General features: G+C 36.5%; 1 protein-coding gene across 6 annotated transcripts in view; it reads left to right on the top strand.

Annotated features, from left to right (window-relative positions):
* Positions 1-20,023, top strand: part of BTBD10 (BTB domain containing 10) — an 80,156-nt gene that overhangs the window by 42,707 nt on the left and 17,426 nt on the right. For 5 of the 6 annotated variants that reach the window (XM_069091263.1, XM_069091262.1, XM_069091266.1 and 2 more), the window contains 2 exons: positions 16,022-16,218; positions 17,242-17,527. In XM_069091263.1, coding sequence (XP_068947364.1) covers positions 16,022-16,218; positions 17,242-17,527 — 483 coding nt within the window. Of the gene's footprint in view, positions 1-9,066; positions 9,136-16,021; positions 16,219-17,241; positions 17,528-20,023 lie in introns of all 6 variants that reach the window. The other variant, XM_069091265.1, reaches the window with a different exon arrangement.

Here is a 20,023-nt window from a genome sequence, read left to right as displayed (position 1 = left end):
CTTGGCCTACACTAACATTTGTCATCAAATTTTATCCACCCAAACAATACATTTAGGTTCTTTTTTTTCTTAATTGTTTGATACTTAGCCACAGGGATAGAAACCTGTAGAGGAAAAAAAAAAGTGCTTTATGTGCTTTATGCTTTAAGTGCTTTATGCCATCCCCACTTTAAATTTTAAAGTGCTTTATGCCATCCCCACATCCCTATTGCCTTTTCTAGTTCTCTCAAATTTTTCTTTGAAGATGAGGTAGATTAGCAGTAGTGTTCTTAGCTACATGGTGAAAATAATTTATAAAAGATAAAGATGTTGTCACTGGGGGAAATGGAAAATAGAATTCTTTAATAAAGATTCTTATTATAATGATAGAGATGAGCCTTACTTTTTTTTTTTTTTTTGCTTTTTTTGGAGGGCAGTTGAGGTTAAGCAACTTGCCCAAGGTTACACGGCTATTTTTTTTGTGTGGGTGTTAAGTGTCTGAGGCCAGAACCAAACTCTGGTCCTCCTGACTCCGGGGCCTGCGCTTTACTCACCGTGCCACCTAGCTGCCTCCCTTACTTTTCTTAAGGGTAAAGAGAAATGGTTGAAGTAGTTTATTTCTAAGGGTCTTTCCAGCTCTGATAATCTATTTTTATAAAATCTGGTATTTACTTTTAATTATATGACCATTAAAAATTGCTATTTTCCATTTTTTTCCCTCCTAGAAATTAAACATCTAGAGGCTTATTTTGCTGTAGGAAAAAACCCTTGTATAAAACTGCACTTAGTTTTTTTTTTTTTTAAAGAATTTTAAATCAACCTAGAAATGCTGATTGTTACCTTTTAATATAATTTTATTATGCATTTTTTGAGCACAAAGGATTTTTACTTATGTTCTTATGCATTATCTATTCAGTAGTCCTGTAAGAGAATTAATCTGAGAGAATTAATTAGTAAATCTGAGGCTCAAATCCCAAGACTAGGCTTTAAATTTATTATAAACTTTTTTTTTTTGCTTTTTGGAGGGGTGAAGGCAGGGCAGTTGGGGTTAAGTGACTTGCCTATGGTCACATGGCTAGTAAGTGTCTGAGGTCAAATTTGAATTCAGGTCCTCCTGACTCCATGGCAGGTCTCTATTCACTGCGCCACCTAGCTGCCCCTCTCACTTTCTTTCCGTTTACGATATCTCTCTTTTTTAACTGAAGTACATATTTTTTCATTAGTGGTTAGGCTGAGGTTTGCAAGATATAGCACCTTGAATTGCATCTTGAGAACCTTTGCTCTTCAGAACACATTATTCCGTTCCCTCCTGTGGTGTCTGATGGGTACAAAATTGTATTATGTTATTTGATTTTCCTTTATTTTTGAAGGTCTCTTTCCTGGTTGCTTGCTGAATTTGTTGTTTGTCATTGTAATAGTTAAATTTGAGCATCACAAAGTATTGAAGTTTGCTTCCTAGGATCTTTTCTTTTAGCTGGAAGCATTCTGTGGATTCTTTTGATTAGCATTTTGTTTTTTGTGTTCAGAAGTTTTTGGTAGTTTTCTGTGTTATTTTTTTTTGCATTATGGTATTTACAGTTTTTTTTACCTGTGTTTTTCTTGGAGACCTATTATCTATAAATTTGTCTCTCTACAATTCTTTCTTTGAAATAAATTTTGCTTATTTTAGAGAGACATTTTATTTTAATGTTATTGTCTTTTACTTCTCTTCGAGATCAACCTTCACTTTCATGTGTTTGTTTTCCCAATCAGTTATTTTCTTTTTGTGTTTCTTTGATGAGACTTGCCCCCACGGATTCAAATTTTTCTATTGTGTCAATTCTATTGTACAGACCATAGATTTTGCTTTAACATTTTTTATTTTTTTTTTTTTTAAACCATTTAGGAACATTCTGTTGTGATTCCATGCTCTCTTGGGAATCTACAGGGTCCTGTTATCTCTGTACTATTTCACTTGATTTGGAGACCATATTCTCTTCTGTAGTTAATATCATCCTTATTGAATTGAGTTTTCCTTCTGAGATTTTTGGTGATTTCAATTTAAAAAAAAATTCTATCTCTTAACTTTCTGGTTCTCTTTGATGGCAATTTTTCTTGTGTTCTGGACCTCAAAGATGTATTAGCCTCCTCTCAGGCTGAGTAACTCAGATTTGGCTTCCCTTAGTTCTTTCTTGAAGTAACTTATTGGGGACAAAACTGGCCTCTGCAAATTCTGGGCTTTTTTCCCTTAGGTGTAATGGAGTTCCCTCTGTTCTTCATTTCTCTGGCTGAGTTTTTTTTTTTTTTCAGCACAAGAGTACTGCCTTACTGTTCTTCTAACCTGAGCAAGCTTCTGCTTTTTGATTTTGTCACTGGGAAGCAGGGTGGTGGTAGAAATATGTTTTAAGTCCATTGTGGGTTGGCTTGTGCAGCTCTGCTGTGGTTTTGGGAAGAAGTAGAGTGCTGAGAAAGTGCATTGGGCGTAAAAGAATTGCTCTCTTTAATGTTCATTAAATTGTTACCTTGTTTGGGTTCTTGGAGTCCTAGACTACTGTGGAGACAGCTGATACTGCCATTGCCCATAATTACTATTTTGGAGAGGTTTAGAGATTATGAGGATCAGAAAAAAATGTCTAGTTTTCCATATTGTTAGTCTTGGATATTCCTTTTTAATTTATAGAAAAAGAAATGGAGAAGATTTTTCCCCCCACAAGTCCTTTGGAATTGTGGTTTGTTATTGATTTGATCAATTCTTAAGTCTCTTAAAAGTTTTTCATTTTTGTAATATTATTGTATAGAATATTTTCTTGGTTCTATTCACTTGACTCTGCATGAGTTAACATAGGTCTTTCCAGTTATCTCTAGAACTGTTCTTTCCTATTCTCTTGTAGCACAAAATGTGACAGAACAAAATATTGTTCTGTCACATTCATATATTTGCCAACTGATAAGGAGAAAAAAAATCATAAGGTATGAATGTAGATTAAAAAAACAGCTGCACAAATTTAATTTCATGAAGATATAGCTTAATAGCAATTTAAGTGAAAAAGACTGCATTTTAAATATTTTCAGCATGTTTGTGGTGTCCAGAAAAGCTAATGTTATTACAAGTTAATTAAAGTGTTAATGAAAATGTATAACTGGGGTTAAAGACACTTGGAAGTTAATGTATGTCCTTGGCTCTAGTCAGGTTATATTTGGAACAATGTATTCACTTTGAAGTGCCACATTTATGATAACCATCTTCAAAAATTTGAAGTCTTTCAGTTAGAAGGAGAATCAGATTTACTTTGTGTACCTACAAAAAGCAGAACTAGATAGGGGCAAGAGTTACATACAGGAAGAGAAATTTTTGGCTTAGTATAAAGAACTTTTACAATTAGAGATATCCAAAATTGGAATGGACTGTCTTATAATATCTTGAGTATTTTATCACGTGGGGTCTTTTTCTTGAGTTCCTCGTTTCTTTCTTTTAGCTGTCCTTTTAATGTTCTGTAATATACTTTAATGATCTTGTTTCTGTTTGTACTAATGTTGATATTTGTCCACATCTTTTTCACTGTGCTTCCTTCTGGTTCTGGATTTCCTTACATGACAGTCTCTTATAACTTGGTAGAGAAATATAAGCATTTTCCCTTCCCTTCTTCCCCTTTAACTTTTTTTTTTTACATTTGTTTAAATTTTATTTCTTTTTAAAAAATTTTTTTAATTTTTCAAATGCTTTATTAACTTCTGATTTACATCATTTCTGCCAGAATTTGAGTTACAAATTTTCTCCCTGTTTTTCCCATACCCACCACCCCAAGAATAGCAGTCCCACAGGATATCCCCTCCTCCAATCTGCTTGCTCCCTTATCTTCTCCTATACCCCCTTAGACTTTTCCAGTAGGGCATGGTGGATCTCTATGCCCCAGTGCCTGTATATCTTCTTTCCCAATTACATGCAAGATAGTATTACTAATAGTATATATGTATATATAATTTTAAACATTTGATTTTAAAACTTTGAATTCCAGATTCATTCCCTTCCTCCCTCATCATTCACTCTTACTGGGAAGATAAGCAGTTCAGTATAGGTTGTACATGTGTAGCTAATGCAAAACATTAACATAGTAGATACATTGTAAAAGACTGACTATATTTCCCTCCCTCCTATCCCACCACCCACTTGTTCTGTTCTCTACTTTGATCCCGTACCTTTTCAAAAGTGGGTGCTTCCAACTTCCCAACCCCCCAGCCTGCCCTGCCTTCCATCATCCCCCCTCTCATCCCCTTCCCCCTACTCTCCTGTAGGGTGAGATACCCTATTTGGTGTGTATGTTATTCCTTCCCCATGCCAAATTCAATGAGAATAAGGTTGACCCATTCCCTTTTGCCTTCCTCTTCTTCCCCTCCATTGTAACACTTTTCCCTTGCCTCTTCTGTATGAGATAGTTTACCACATTCTGTCTCTCCCCATCTCCTCTCATTATATTCCTCTGTCACCTCTTAATTTCCCCTTTTAAGTACCATCCCTTCCTGTCATGTGCCCTCTATCTGTGTATACCTGTAAGCATATATACACACATTCACACATGTATTCATACGCCCGTATACCCTCTGATATAGACATATATGTACATATATGTCTATGTCAGGATATAAGGGCGTATGAATACATATATATAAATATGTATGTGTATATATATGTCTATATCAGAGGGTATACAGGCATATGAATATATCTATATATGTATATTTCTATTCCCTTCAACTATTTTCATACTGAGAAAAGTTTCATTAATGATAATCATCGTTTTTCCCTGTAGGAATGTTAATAGTTCAACTTTGATAAGTTCCTTATGGTTTCTTTTCCCTGTTTAGCTTCTCAGGCTTCTCTTGCTTCTTGTATCTATCTGGATGTCAAATTTTCTATTCAACTCTGGTTTTTTCAGCAAGAATGCTTGAAAGTCCTCTATTCCACTGAATGACCATATTTTCTCCTGAAAGATGATAATCAGTTTTGCTGGGTAGGTGATTCTTGTTTTTTTTTTTTAGAAGCAATTGGGGTTAAGTAACTTGCTCAAGGTTACATGGCCAGATGTTTCTGGATGGGTGCTAAGTGTCTGAGCCAGGATTTGATCCCAGGTCTTGATTCTTGGTTTTAATCCCAGCTCCTTTGCCCTCCGGAATATCCTATTCCAGGCCCTTCGATCCCTCAGTGTAGAAGCTGCCAGATCCTGGGTTATCCTGATTGTGTTTCCACAATATTAAAATTGTTTCTTCCTGGCTGCTCTTAATATTCTCTCCTTGATTTGGGAATTCTGGAACCTGGCTATAATATTCCTAGGAGTTTCTTTTTGGGATCTTTTTCAGGAGGTGATCGGTAGATTCTTTCAACCTCTATTTTGCCTTCTGGTTCTAAAACATCATGGCAATTTTCCTTGAGAATTTCTTGGAGGATGATTTCAAGGTTCTTTCCCTGATCATGGCTTTCAGGTAGTCCAATAATTTTTAAATTATCTCTCCTGGCTCTATTTTCCAGGTCAGTGGTTTTTCCCATGAGATATTTCTCATTGCCTTCTATTCTTTCATTTGTTTGGATCTGTTTAACATCATCTTGATTTCTCTTAAAGTCACTAGCTTCCCTTTGCTCAATCTAAATCCGAGGGAACGATTCTCCTCATTGAGCTTTTGAGATTCTTTTTCCATCTGGCAAATTCGGCTTTTCAAGGCATTCCTCTCCTCATTGCTTTTTTGAACCTCTTTTGCCAATTGAGTCAGTCTGTTTTTTAAGGTGTGATTTTCCTCAGTCAGGCTGTTGAGTCTCAGTTCGTAATTTTCTTGCATCATTCTCATTTCTCTTCCCACTTTTTCCTCCACTTCTCTTATTTGCTTCTTAAGGTCCTCTGTGGCCTGTAACCAGCTTATATTTTCCTTTGAAGCTTTAGGTGCAGGAGTTCTGACTTCACTGTCTTCCTCCTGTTCCATGCTTTTTTTCCTTTTTGTCCCCAAAATAGGAGTCTAATGTTGGAGTCTTCTGTTTGTTTTTCATCCTTTGTCTGGTCATGTTGCCCCTCAGTCACTTGACCCAAGGCTTTTTGCCACAGTAGGACTCTGCCACCAGACAGGGGAGCTTTTGTCCCAAATGGGGTTTTCTCAGCTGCTGGAGGTGTTAGTTGGGTGCCGTCTCTGAGCCCTCCACATGCTCTGGCAAGCTGGTCACACACCCCAGGACCTCCACCCTAGACTGCAATCCAGATCCAAGTAGGTTAAAGCAAGAGCAATTACCCCTCAGACTGGTTGCTTGGTCCCCCTACACTCTGCAGGCCAGGAGCTGAAGCTGCAAGGTGGTGGTGGGTGTCGCCTTGCAGGGGCTTCTTTGCCCTGGGGGCAAAAGCTGATGCACCCCCAACTGCTGGGTTCCAAAGTCCACACTGCACTGACCTCTTACTTTGTCCTTAGCATCTATGTATTGATGAATCAGGGGCCACAGCTGCTGGTGATCTGGAGTCCCTCCAGCTGGCGGCTGGTCAGGCCCACCCTTGGGCTAAAACCTCTGGCTTACGAAGGCCTGGGCTCGGCTCCCAGAGTGCTGCGCTTGGCCAATTCCTTCCGGCCTGCTGGGCTGTCCTCAGCGGGAGGTTAGCTTCTCTGTGTCCTTTTGTGGGTTCTGCAGCTCCAAAGTTTGTTTAGAGTCCCCTTTTTACATGGATTGGAAAAGGTGGAAGCTGGAGGTCCTACTTCTACTTTGCCATCTTGTCTTCACATCCCCCTTCCCTTTTAACTTAAAGTTTTTTATTACATTTTAAAGACTTTAGGGGGATGTGTGTGTCTGTGTGTATGCACATATACATGTAGATATTTTTGGTCCTTTTTAAAAACATTGCCCTCACTTCCCAATAGCTCACCTTCCTTTTAACAAGGAACAGTATAAGCTGACAAATATATTGACCATTTCCCCTATTTTTGACCAGGTTGTCCCCAGCCTTCTAGACGGTTTCCCATCCTTGATTTCTTACTCTCCTTTTCTACTCCTTATTTCCATTTATATGGTCACACAGGCCCTTATCATGTTTCTCATGGATTATTGTTTTAGATGCCTAATTGATATCCTTTCTTCAAGTCTCTTCCCTTTTCCTGTCCATCTTCCCTATAATTTTCTTAAAGTATGGGTCTGACCACTAATTCACAGCTTAAAAAGCGCTATTGATTCCTTATTGTTTCTAAGAAAACATACAAACTTCTCTGTCATTTAAAACCCTTCATAACCTATCTCTAACCTACCTTTTCAGCCTTATTATACATCACTTCACACACTTATTTACCCCCTTTAAACTGGCTTAAAAAAAAAGCAAAACTTCTTAAAAAACAAAAACAAAAAAAATGTAGCCAGTTCCAGAAAAAGAACATTTCTGTATACAAAGAACAGAAAAAAGGGATTATATGAAACTACAGATTTGTATTATATACAGTTTGCCTCCTAAAAAAGTATTTAATTAAACATATTACTTTCAAAAAGCCGCCCTTTTTGTCTGCATTTCCTTTCAAAAATCCTTCTAACCTCTTCTTATGAAAAATGTTTCAATGCCCCTCTTCTTCTTTTTGGGGGGAATATTGCTAGTTTATTAACTCCCCCACTCTTTTCCTAAGATTAAAAAAGTCCTATCCTTTTGAAAAAAAATGTATATAATTGGACATAATAAATCTGCACATATTTGCCATGTCCAGCAATGTAAATCTCATTCTGCATCTTGTGTTCACCACTCTTTGATCCAAAAGTACATCATTATTTGTCTTCCTGAGTAGTTATTGGTTAATACATTGGTCAGAATTCAAGTTTTTCAGAGATTTTCTGTTCGTCCTTGATAACTGTATAAATTGTTTTCTTGGTTCTTCTACCCAGTTCACTCTGCATCATGAGGTCTTTTCAGGTTTCTTTGATAATGTTCCTTTTATCATTTCTTTCAGCGCAATAATATTACAATGCATTATTAACATGCTATAAATTTGTTCAGCTGTTCCATTGTTAATGGGCATCTCATTTGTTTCCATTTCTTTGCTTTATCAAAAAGAGTTGCTTTAACTATTTTTTGCACATATGAATCTGTTTTTCTTTGCTTTTTGGGATTTAGGCTTAGTAGTGATAACTCTGGTTTAGTGATTTTATGGTCATAGTTCCAACTTGCTTTCCAAAATAGCTGTACCAATGCACAGTTCTACAAAGAGTGCATAGTTCTACCTATCTTCCTACAGCCACTCCAATAATTTGTCATTTTCCTTTTTTGTCATCTTTTTTTTTTTGAGGTCTGATCTTTTTATTTTAAATTTAAATATATTTATTTGCTTTTAGTTTACAACATTCAGTTACACAATCCCTTGAGTTGCAAATTTTATCCCCCCCTCCCACTCCCCCCCCCCCCATGGCAGCATGCAGTCTGATGTAGATTCTATAAATACCTTCACACTAAACATTAGTCAAGTTTTAAAGAAGGGATGAAACAAAGCACAAAAGAGAGAGGGCAAGTAGTTTGCTTCAATCTGCATTCAGACTCTAGTTCTTTCTCTGGATGTGGATATCCCTTTCTATCATGAGATCATTACTAATACAGAATTGACAGACTTTGATTCTTACGGTTTAGGGAGTCAAAGACTTGTCCAAAGTTTATAACTAAAGTTGCAAAATTCAGTCTTAAGATTAAATGTTCTTTATTGAATTAATGAAGGAGTTAGCATTTTAGGTGTTTTTCCTTTTAAGTGCCAATGATAATATTTGAGTGTTAATATTCTTATATATATAATAAATAAATAATAAATAATAAAGTCCACAAAATGAGTACTTTCTTCTATAAAAGAAAACTTCTCAGTTAGTGACCAAAATAAAACTGCAAATCTTTACTCTATTACTTGGTAGATATAAGCTGGATAGGGTTGGAATTGTAACTGGAAAGCAGATTGAAGTGGTCACTGATGCCAAGATAATAGAACAGTTTAGGTGCATTGTCTCAGGAAAAGTCATTTCAGCAATTCACTTAACTTTATAGAAAAGGATTCCAGGAAGTTATAAACCTAGAATTCTGTATCCTTTTTTAATGAGAGACACACTGATATTTACTGTCATTTTTATAGGTTTGAGGTTGCAAGGCTGGCACAGGAGAAGATTTTTTTATCTTCCTGAGTTCCTTAACAGCAATTAGGGTAAGCTGCCGCTAGGTGAAGAGTTCTGTCTTGATCTGAAAAGTTAGTCTTTGCAGAACTATGATTAACTGAAATAGATTTATTTTTCACCTTACCTACCTCACAATATTGTTTTTGAGTATCAAATGAAGTGCTATATAGAGTGCTCTGCAGACCTCAAAGTACCATATACACGTTAACTCTGAATTTTTTCTGAGACTTCCATCATTGTATATGATAACATATCCATGCCTTCTCATTCTGTGCTATTCTTGCCTGTATTCTTCCATAGAACCTTCACAGGGGATCCATCTATTTGTTAGTAGCGGTCCTCTGTATCTTTTTATATTTTATGTTTACCACTATAGCTTTGGGACTTCCATCTGTTTCTTTTTTCACCATGACTTGCTCATCTCCTTTTTGGATCGGACATTACCATTCAGTACTCTGTCTTTATTGAGCTACATGCTTGGTACTTATTTAGATTGGATATTATGTATGGCTGAACTTAACCAGCAGTGTTTATGTGAATTAAATGATCAGCTTCACACACAGAAAATGGGTCATTCCCTAACAGCAACAACAATAATAATAGCAAGCATTTATGTAATGCTTTAAGACTTGCAAAGCACAAATATCCATCTCCTTAGATCTTACTGTTCAGTGGTATTAAAAGCTGGCAGTGCAAGGATTTGTAGAAATTATTCCTGCATTGACTTTGCTTGTTATTCTCCCTTCTTTTACTAAATCTTGATTAAATGGATAAATCATAGTTTACCTACTCTCAGGTTTGTGGTCTTTTTTTTTTTTTTAACATAGATACACAGGAACTTTTGGTACTTAGACACAGATATGAGGAAAATTGCTATTTCAAGTGAAAAACTTAAGTGGCAACTCTTATCTAGAACTCAAAACACCTGAATAGGTTAAATAAACAGCTTTTTGGGGGAGGGTGTCTATTTTTTGTAAGAGACAGATTGCAAATGAATAAACACATATCGGGTATTCCAACAAAGAAAACTCTGGGTTATGTTCTAGGGTCAGTATATATACTTAGTTCAATTTCTTATACCTTATACATCAGTTCATATACATCACATACATCATAGTTCATATAATGATGAGCACCCTAAAGCACTAAATAAAATTAAAATGTCTTAGTCATTAAAAATTGCTTATATACTCAATATAATTTCAGTAATGAGTATAATTAAGAACTTTTAAAGGATTTACTTATATACCACCATATGTATAAGAATACCTCATAGAGCTGTATATTCATTGTTGTAGGTACTCTTATTTCTCTGATTCAGTTTTTAACTCTTCCATGACTTAGTACACAGTCTTTGAAAGTTGTGCAGGTCAAAAATTCATTGTCTTATATTTGGTGGTGAAGCTTCCCAGATATAGCTAGCCTGTTTCTCAGATGGCAGGCATATAAGTGACTGGTACTTAAAGCTTTTCTGCCTTGGCATAGAACCTTCTAGTGTTTGTACTGCATTAGCCCAGTGTTGTTTCCATTTCATGATGAGGTGCTATAATATTTATTATACAGAATGTATATTAGATCACTGGACAGAAAGTCAAGAAACCAGAGCTCACTTCCTTTTTCCTCTTGAGGCTCAGTTTCCTGAAAATGGGGATAAAATTTTTAGAACTTGATTTATAAAGTTGTTGTGAATATCAAATAAAATATAGAATGCAGGTACTTTGCTAACTTTCAGGTATTATGCTACCAACTTGACTTTGGCCAAGTCATTAACTTTTCTGAGCCTTATTATCTTCATTTGCTAAGTTGAGGGGGTTGATTGCTAAAGTCTAATAGTCTAATATTCCATGCTTTTACATACTACTTTGTTAGGTCTTACACAAACCACATTTATGTGGATAGATATATACTTATATAATCACAGTACAAGTTTGTATCTATAATTATATATTTATTTTATATTCATTTAATCTCTAGAAGGTACTTTTGGGCCAAGTACAGTTCAACTTTTATAGCTCTGCAAATGCTTGTCCTCCACTTCCTATTCCATTATTCATCCGTCCTTATCTTGCTTAGTTTCTACTCCGTGAAGCTTTTTAGTCTATAGTGATCTCAAGTTATTTATCTACTCCTGAAAAAAAGTTTTATTGATGCCTTTGTATTATTATTCTTTAATATTGATGGAATTCACTTTTTATAATGATTTATAATGCAGCATAAACATGTATTTAAAGAAAGCATTAGCAAAATAACATCTCCCTGGATGACAATCAGAATGATTATATCTATAAATTTTGCTTCATATTTTTTGATAGCTAGTGACAATGGGTTGAAGTTATAGAGAAATCAATTTAGACTTGTCAAGGAAATTTTTCTTTACATCACCCAGAGCTTTTCCAAAGAAGAATGGGCTGCCTCTGGAAGTAGGAGGTTCCCCCTTGGGGAGGGGGGATTAGGCAAAGACTGAGTGACTTCCTCTTGGGTATTTTGTAGAGGGGACTCTGGATCAAGTATAGTTGGGCTGGACTGACTTAATAACCTTTGAGGTCCCTTATAACTCTGAGGTTTTGTGAATCTGTGATCATATACTGCCTTTTATATTCTCTTATTATTGATTGGTATTTAATTTTCATGTGTACTTACATATCTAATCTCTCAAATTATAAATACTACTTAAGGGTAAGGACATTGTATTATTTTTTCATAATGCAAGGTGTATTGCATAGGTATATAAATATTTGTTGAGTATAATATAGACTTTTGTCAGAACAATCAGTTCGCTAACTCTTCTGGATACCACCATATAGAAAGCAAAATTGATTCACTACTTGACTTTGCCACACCCTCTCCCACCCCTTTACTTCTGTTCCTACCTGCCGCTCCAATTGACTTCTGAATTTTTTGACTAGAATGTATAATTTATAAATCCCTGGGGAGGTGTTGATTTGCTAAAACCATCTCACCAGCATTATAATTGGAAACTTGGAATAGTTTTTGACCTTCCATGTTATCACTCATCAATTTCCTTTCCTCATTCATGGCCTACAACTTAACCAGGAGCCAGTCAGTCTGTCCAAAATTTAAGTGCTAATTATATGCTAAATAAGCATTAGGGATACAAAGAATGACAAAAGACAGTCCTGCTCTCAAGGATTTCATAGTTTAATGGGGGAGACATCATATATACATACATGCAACTATTACTACATACAAACAGGCAATATACAGGATGCATTAGAAATCATCAGCAGAGTGAAGGTGCTAGAATTAAGAGGGGTAGAAGGCTTCCTGTAGAAGGTGAGACTTTAGCTTGGATTTTGATGGAAGCCAGGAGGCAGACGAGAGGGGAGAATATTTCAGGCATGGGGCACAGCCAGTGAAAGTACCTGAAGATGGAATATCTTGTTGGAAGAACAACAGGGAGACCACTGTCACTGCATTGTGGAATATTTGTGGGGAGAAAGTAAGATGTAAGAAGATTGGAACTTTGTGGGGGCGGAAGGGAGAAACCGGGTTAAAGAGGGCTTTCAATACCAAACAGGATTTATATTTGATTCTGGAAGTTTGAGTTGAAGAGTGACATGGTCAGACCAGCACTTTAGGAACATCATATTGACTGCTGAGTGTGTAGGTTGGATTGGAGTGGGAAAAGGCATCAACCCACAGGCTATTGCAATAGTCCAGGTGTGAAGTTGTGAGGGCTTACCATGTAGATGATGCCAGTGTCAGAGAAGAGAAGGGGGCATATTCAGATATTGTAATAGGAAATAGTGAAGAGTCAGGGCTGACTCCTAAGGTGCAAGTCTGGGTGACTGGGGAAATGGTGTAATAGGGAGTTTAGGAAGAGGGTAGAGTAGGGTAGGGAGGGAACTATGAATTGAGTTTTGTACAAATTGAGTTTAAGATGCCTCTGTGATATCCACTTTTAAGTAACCAGTAGGCAACTGAAGGTACGAGACTGGATGTCAGCAGAGAGATTTTAGGGTTGGATGTCAATAAGTATTTATTAAGTGCTTACCATGTGCCAGACATTATGTTAAGTCCTGGGGGCACAAACAGTAGAGTGAAAGAATACCTGTTTTCAAGGAGCTTAAATTCAAATGGATGAAAGTGTGAACACATGCATGTCTGTATATACACTATACAATATGAGTACATGGTAGTTTTGGGAGGAGGTTTTCTAGCAACTGGTGGCACCTGGAAAGAAGATCTGAAGATGGTGGTTTGTAAGCTGGATCTTGAAAGAAACCAGAGGCATAGAGATAGGGATATGCCATTGTGGCATGTTTCTGTTTGGGAGCTCCTTTTTTCTCTTTGTATTCATTCTCTTGGTGATCTTATCATTTACAAGGATTTAGTTATCTCTGTGGCTGACTCCCAGATGTATATACAGCTCAAATCTTTGCTGAGCTCCATTCTCTTTTCTCATTAGCTGGTCTACTTGACATCTTCACCTAGAGGGACCTAGAAGCAGGGTATTCTGGTAAATGTTTAACCAGGAAAAGCAAAAACAAAAACACTTGACACAGTTTTAAGTTTAATCTTTATTAATGATATTTTTTTCCCATTACTTTATTAAATCTAGACAATCAACAAAACAAATCAAGCCCTGATTTATAGTGTTTGCTTATTTCCAGGGTGTAAATGCACACACTGAAAATTTAACAATTGGCTTAGGCCCACTGTGAACTGGTTATAGCATACCCCTGCTTCACAGGCAACTCAGTCTTAATACATCCAAAGCAGACCTCATTGACTTCCTCCCCTGTAACCATTTTTTCTTTGAATTTCCCCATTTCTGTTGAGGATACTGGCATCTTTATAGTTATGTAGGGTCACAAACTTTGGAATTATCCATGACTCTTTCCTCTTTGTCTCCCCTCATATCCTGTCAGTTGCAAAGTCCTGTCAGTTCTACCTCCATATTCTTTCTCCTCACATGACCTTAGGTCATTTTCTCATTCTTATGATTATTGTCTGTATTATTACTGTACCCTCCTAAATAAACTAAGTGTCTAGTTTCTTTTTTAATCCATTTTCTGTATAGTTGCTAAGTAATATTCCTAAAAGACAAACCTGAACATGTCATTCTCCTTCTTTAAACCTAAGAGTGGAGAATTTGCTACCCTGGCATTTAAAGTTCTTTCCACACTGGTTCAGTCAGGCTTACTATATTCCAGTTTTTTGTTTCTATTACTTCCCTTAACGCACTTTATTCCATACAGACAAGCTTCTTGTTGCCTAAACTGCTTGTACCCATGAATACTCTCCTTTTGCACCTCTACCTTCAGAATCTCTAGCTTCCTTCAAAGCTCAGGCCAAATGCCGGCTCCTTTCCTAATCAATCCCCTTATCATTATTTCCTCCTCCAGTCATTATATATATTTTACATATGTATATACCTGTTTAAATACTGTGTTCTCCTGGTAAGATGCTAGGTTTTTTGAGGTTAGGGAATAATTTTTATGTTTCCTTTGTATCCTTCACTTCTAGTATGATCTCTGGTACTTAATATTTTTTAAAAAGTTATATTAGAGGGGCAACTAGGTGGTACAGTAGATACAGCGCTGACCCAGGAGTCAGGAGAATCTGAATGCCTTACTTGCTATTAGCTTTGTGACCCTGGGCAAGTCATTCAACCTCAGTTCTTTCCCTCCCCCCAAAAGTCCCACAGAAGGACAATTATGTTGGACTGTTGCAGTAGCTTCCAGGTTGGCTTGGGGCGCTCGTTATTTGCCACTTCTCCAAGCTCTCCTACGCACCGTTGCCGGATTCATTGTCTTTCATTTCAACCAATCACTTTACTCCTCTTTTCCTTCCTTTTTCATAACAAGGTTCGGATTCTTGAATCTAACATTCAAGAGTCTTTTGATCTGCTGGGTGAATAGGATCATAAATTTAAAGCTGGAGAGGACCTTTTAGACTGTGGTCTACCCCCTCATCATCGTTACTATGTAGCTTGTGTCAGAGGCAAAATTTGAACCCAGGTCTTCTGACTCCAGATGCATCACTTTTACCACTATGCTATGCTATATATTACTTACCTTTTCCCCAAATGCATACTAAATTTTCCTACCTTCGAGCCTTTATTTACCCTGCTTCTGGTTTTGGAATGTTCCACTCTTTCATCAATTTTTTGAATACTATCCATTCTCCAAGGCCCAGAAGAAATATAATTTCTTCCGTCAAACCTTTCCTCATTCACCTCACTATTTCTTCACAAGTCAGAAGTGCTCTTTACTCTGAGCTACCAACTGAACTTTGTTAACTTTCATAATTTGCTATTTTGTAATATGTAGTTGTTTGTGTACAATGTGTAAGTAATTACTAGATTTGATCTTCATGAGAACAAGCATTTTTTTCGGTTTCTTTGCGGCTATTTGAATATCTAGCACCATGTGCTTTGACATCTTATATACTTAGACATTTATTGAATGAATGAATTACACCAGGCAGAGATTTCAGTTGAATGGTGCTGAGAGGTACTATCCATTTGTTTCATTGTTTTAGTCTCTCTTCAGCAGTCAGTTCTCAACTGATCAGCCTTAAGCCTTAAATCAGTTTGCAAGCCTTGTAGATTAGGGATCAGCCATTAGCTAGATTTTCTTTGACGTTCAGGTTGATTTTAGTCTTATTCCGATTCTGATTCACTTATTGACTAGATGTTTTAACTTTGATTAAGTGTGTTTTCTCGCTGGACCTCAGTGAAATAATTTTTTAAGTTAAAACTAGACTAGATGAATATTCTCCAAGGTGCTCTCTATAGTTTAAAGAATCTGTGAACTTCAAAGCTACCTTTCCCAGCTTTGAATGGATTTAGTTCATAAATGTGTAAACTTTTATGTTTGTTTAAAAATTTTTTCTTTAAAGACTTAAATAATTTTAACCTGTTAATAATGGAATAATGTTCTTGTTTAGTACCCCATCCCGTGTTGCTAAAGGAGGAGCGGACCACACCAAAATGAGCTTACATGGTGCTAGTGGTGGACATGAGAGATCCAGAGATAGAAGAAGGTCAAGCGACAGATCCCGTGACTCCTCCCATGAAAGAGTAGAGTCACAACTCACTCCATGTATTAGAAATGTTACTTCTCCCACTCGACAGCATCACATTGGTATGTCAGAATCACATTCTCTGATTCTTAGAAAAATAGACACTTTTGATTTAGCTTTTATAGCTATAGTAATGTAGTGGAATTCTTGCCTTACAATGCATTATACCTAGCACTTAAGAGTGAAGTGAAACTCATTTTTTTCTTCATTGTATCCCATTATGTCAGTTTTTGTTTAGCTAGATGGTTGTTGTTTCTAGAAAAGACAACTTTAAAATGAACCCAATGGTGAGCTCACTGTAACTAGAGAATCCTCACACTCTGGAATTCTAGGTACTGGTGATAATGAAATTAAAAAAAAAAACCTTTTAGTCTAACTCTTAACTTTATATAGATAGGAAAATATTTTGAAGTAGATTTTATGCTCAGATGTAAAGCAATAATATGCTTTTCAGCAATGTCTCGAAGAGGTGAAGAGGCTTTTAGTTAGAGCAATCAGAATATTTTCTAATCAAGAATGACTGCTTTGGAGTTGGAGTAGTCATAATGCTTGGGTAAAAAAAAATAAAGCTAGTATGTGATGATCAGATTCCCAAACTTGTAAAAATCCTGCCTTCCTTAGCCATATTTATTAATGTTTCTTATTATGTACTGTTTACTCCATTGTTGGTAATAGAAAGTTTTGACTTCCCAGACAAATGTAAAATAATTTTAAAGCATAGGTAGGTTATCTTTAATCTCAGTGATTGATATTTACATTTTCCCTTGGGGAGGAGAAGGAACTTCTGAGGGAGAGGACTGGAGAGAGAAGGGAAAGGGGTGTGTGTGTGTGTGTGTGTGTGTGTGTGTGTGTGTCTGTGTCTGTGTGTGTCTGTGTATGTGTCTCTGTCTCATCAGAAAAGGTAAGCTAGAATTAATAGAAGCTGATTCACAATGAAAAAAATTTTGGTCTGAAAAAATCAGTGTCCCTTGAAGAATCTGAGACTCATAATCAAATTATTAGACACCAAGATTTCTGTGTTTAAAAAATACTGAAAATACAAAGATACATGTTTAAATTTGTGTTTATATTTTTTTCTGTTGCAGAACGAGAAAAAGATCATAGTTCTTCCCGCCCAAGCAGTCCTCGTCCTCAAAAAGCATCCCCCAATGGTTCCAGTAGCAGTGTTGGGAACAACAGCAGAAACAGCAGTCAGTCAAGTTCAGATGGTGGTTGTAAGACTTCTGGGGAAATGATATTTGTGTATGAGAATGCAAAGGAGGGAGCTCGGAGTATAAGAACATCAGAACGAGTAACACTAATTGTGGATAATACTAGATTTGTTGTAGATCCGTCTATTTTTACTGCACAGCCAAATACAATGTTGGGCAGGTTGGTATTAGTAATAATAGCCTAACTATAAAATAAATGTTATTTGAAACTATAGCGATACTGTGTTAATGAAGAACATGTATTTCAGTACTGTATTTTGTTGTTAGAAATTTTGTTGCCTGAGGCTGGTAATCTTACAAACGCTTGTCCTGTGGGATGAGGTCTTCCAGGTTTCTTCCTCACGCCCCTCTTCCCTTTGCTCTTACCCCTTCACCTGGGACCATGGGAGGCTCATGAACTAAAATAGCACTCTGCTGGATACCACAGTGTATCCAGTGCTAAACAGAGTGGAATTTCTTCCAATCCCTTTTTAATCTGTGCCCAGGCTAACACTTTAAGGAGCTTTTGTCGCACAGGATTTGTTAATTGGGATATTCTCGTATCTGAGAATAGTATTTGTGACTTTGAAAAGGTTACCAAAATTTACTCCTTTTCTCCCCACAGAATCAATAATTAAATGTCCTATGATCTTAGAATTGGAAGGGACTTTAGAAATCTCTAATCTTTGGTACAATCTCTTGTCATCCAGCACTTGCTTAAACACTTAAAGTGACAGGTTTTTTTCTTCTTTTGGATGTAGCCCATTCTTTTCTTTGACAACTTATATTACTTAGAAAATTCTTCGAGCTCAAGTAAATGTTCCTCACTATAACTTTATTTTGGGGTCAGCTACGTGATGCAGTGGATAGAACACTGGGCCTGGAATCAGGAAGACCAGAGTTCAGATCAGCCTCATATACTTAGTAGTTGTGTGACCCTGGGCAAGTCACTTTACCTTGTTTGCCTCAGTTTCCTCATCTGTCAAATGATCTGGAAAAGGAAATGGCAAACCACTCTGGTCTCTTTGTCAAGAAAACCCCAAATGAGATCACAGAGTCAGATAAGACTAAAATGACTGAACAACAGATAACTTTATTTAACTTTTACCCATTGATTCCCTCAACCCACTCTCAAACAAAGAAAGAATTTTAAAAGATTATCACATGTCAGATATATTAACTCCTTCATTTGGACGGCAGGTTTTAGGGGTTTTTTTTCCCCTTCTATTTTATAATGCAGTAGAAGATTGCCTAGGTTTCTCTAACATAGGATTTCTTAACCTAGGATGCACGGGTCCTTCAGGAGTTTGTGAATAGAATTTAAGGACATCTGTGAATTTGGATGAGTAAAAAAAAAAAAAAATCACATCTTTATTTTCACTGAGTTCTAATGGAAATTTAGCATTTCCTTCCATTACTTAAAAATATTATTCTGGGAGGGGTTTCCTAGATTTTACCAGACTGCTAAATGGGTCCATGACAAAAAAAAAAGATTAAGAACTCATGTCCAACATATGTTTTGGTATCACCACAAGCCTACTAGATGAAACCTTCCCTCAACCCTATCCCTTTTCTCTTATTAATTTTGAAAAAGCTAATATAAAGCTTAGTGAGTTTTCTATATTGCGAGCCTTTGATAAATGCCAAGAAAAAAAGGTCATACTCGAATTCTGAAATATATTAACCTTTGATACAGCCTAGGAGGTTACTCTGAAGTGTTGTAATACTCCATGGCTCCATGATCTCACAGAACCTTAGGGTTTAAGGGGACTTCATAGGAGATTCCAATTCAACTTATACCCAACAGAAATATATGTATATTATTGTGTATAATATATGTTTGACACGTAGTCATCTAGTGATTACTTGAAGGTCTTTGGTGAAAGGGAGCCCGCTATCTCATCTGTGTGGCTGCTACTTTTATGATTTTCCATTCTTTTAGCATCCAGTATGATTTTTATCCATGTTCTCGCACAAGATTCTATGGATCTTTCATTAAGCAGGGTTATTAGTTCAACACTAAAATTGTCTACCTCAGATATGGGACTTTAGCTGTGTGATACTGGACAAATCACTTAACCTCTCTCAGTCTTATCTGTAAAATGGGAATAAGAATGCCTGCTTCAAAGATTTGTGGTGGGGAATCAAATTGAGACTATATTTAAAGCATTTTGCAAAGTTTAATGCAATATTATTATTAAAGCTATTATCTATCTCTCAAAGGAAATTCCTGTGCAGATACTTACTAATCAGATCTGTTATGCTGATTTTAGATATGTAATCTTTTTTTCGTGGTAGTTCCTATTCAGGAGAGGTTGCTAGGCAGGAACTGGAATGTTAACCTTAGTTTTGATCGACTCCTAATATATTATGCTAACCTGATTGTGAGTACAGTATATCCAAAATTAAAATTAAGCAACCCTAGAAAACACATATCTTTGACCTCATTGGTTCCAGTATGAAAACCAGAGGGGTGGGGGTACATGTAGGGGAAAGAAATGTCTGCCTGGGACATATGTGTGCAAATAGATTATATTACATTTGAGTGTTTCTTTTTGAGACTTTTTGCTGTATTCGATAATGAGATGAGACAAAGAGTACCCAGGGCACTCTAAAGAACAGAAGTAATAAAATTATGTTGGTTCAGCCGGGAAAATACAAAGCAGGAATTTATTTT

This window comes from Petaurus breviceps, unplaced genomic scaffold, assembly GCF_028583685.1.
Source record: "Petaurus breviceps papuanus isolate PSGF00001 unplaced genomic scaffold, PetGlider_PUasm1.0 188, whole genome shotgun sequence".
Classification (NCBI taxonomy): Eukaryota; Metazoa; Chordata; class Mammalia; order Diprotodontia; family Petauridae; genus Petaurus; species Petaurus breviceps.
This window is presented reverse-complemented; position numbering and strand designations above follow the sequence as displayed.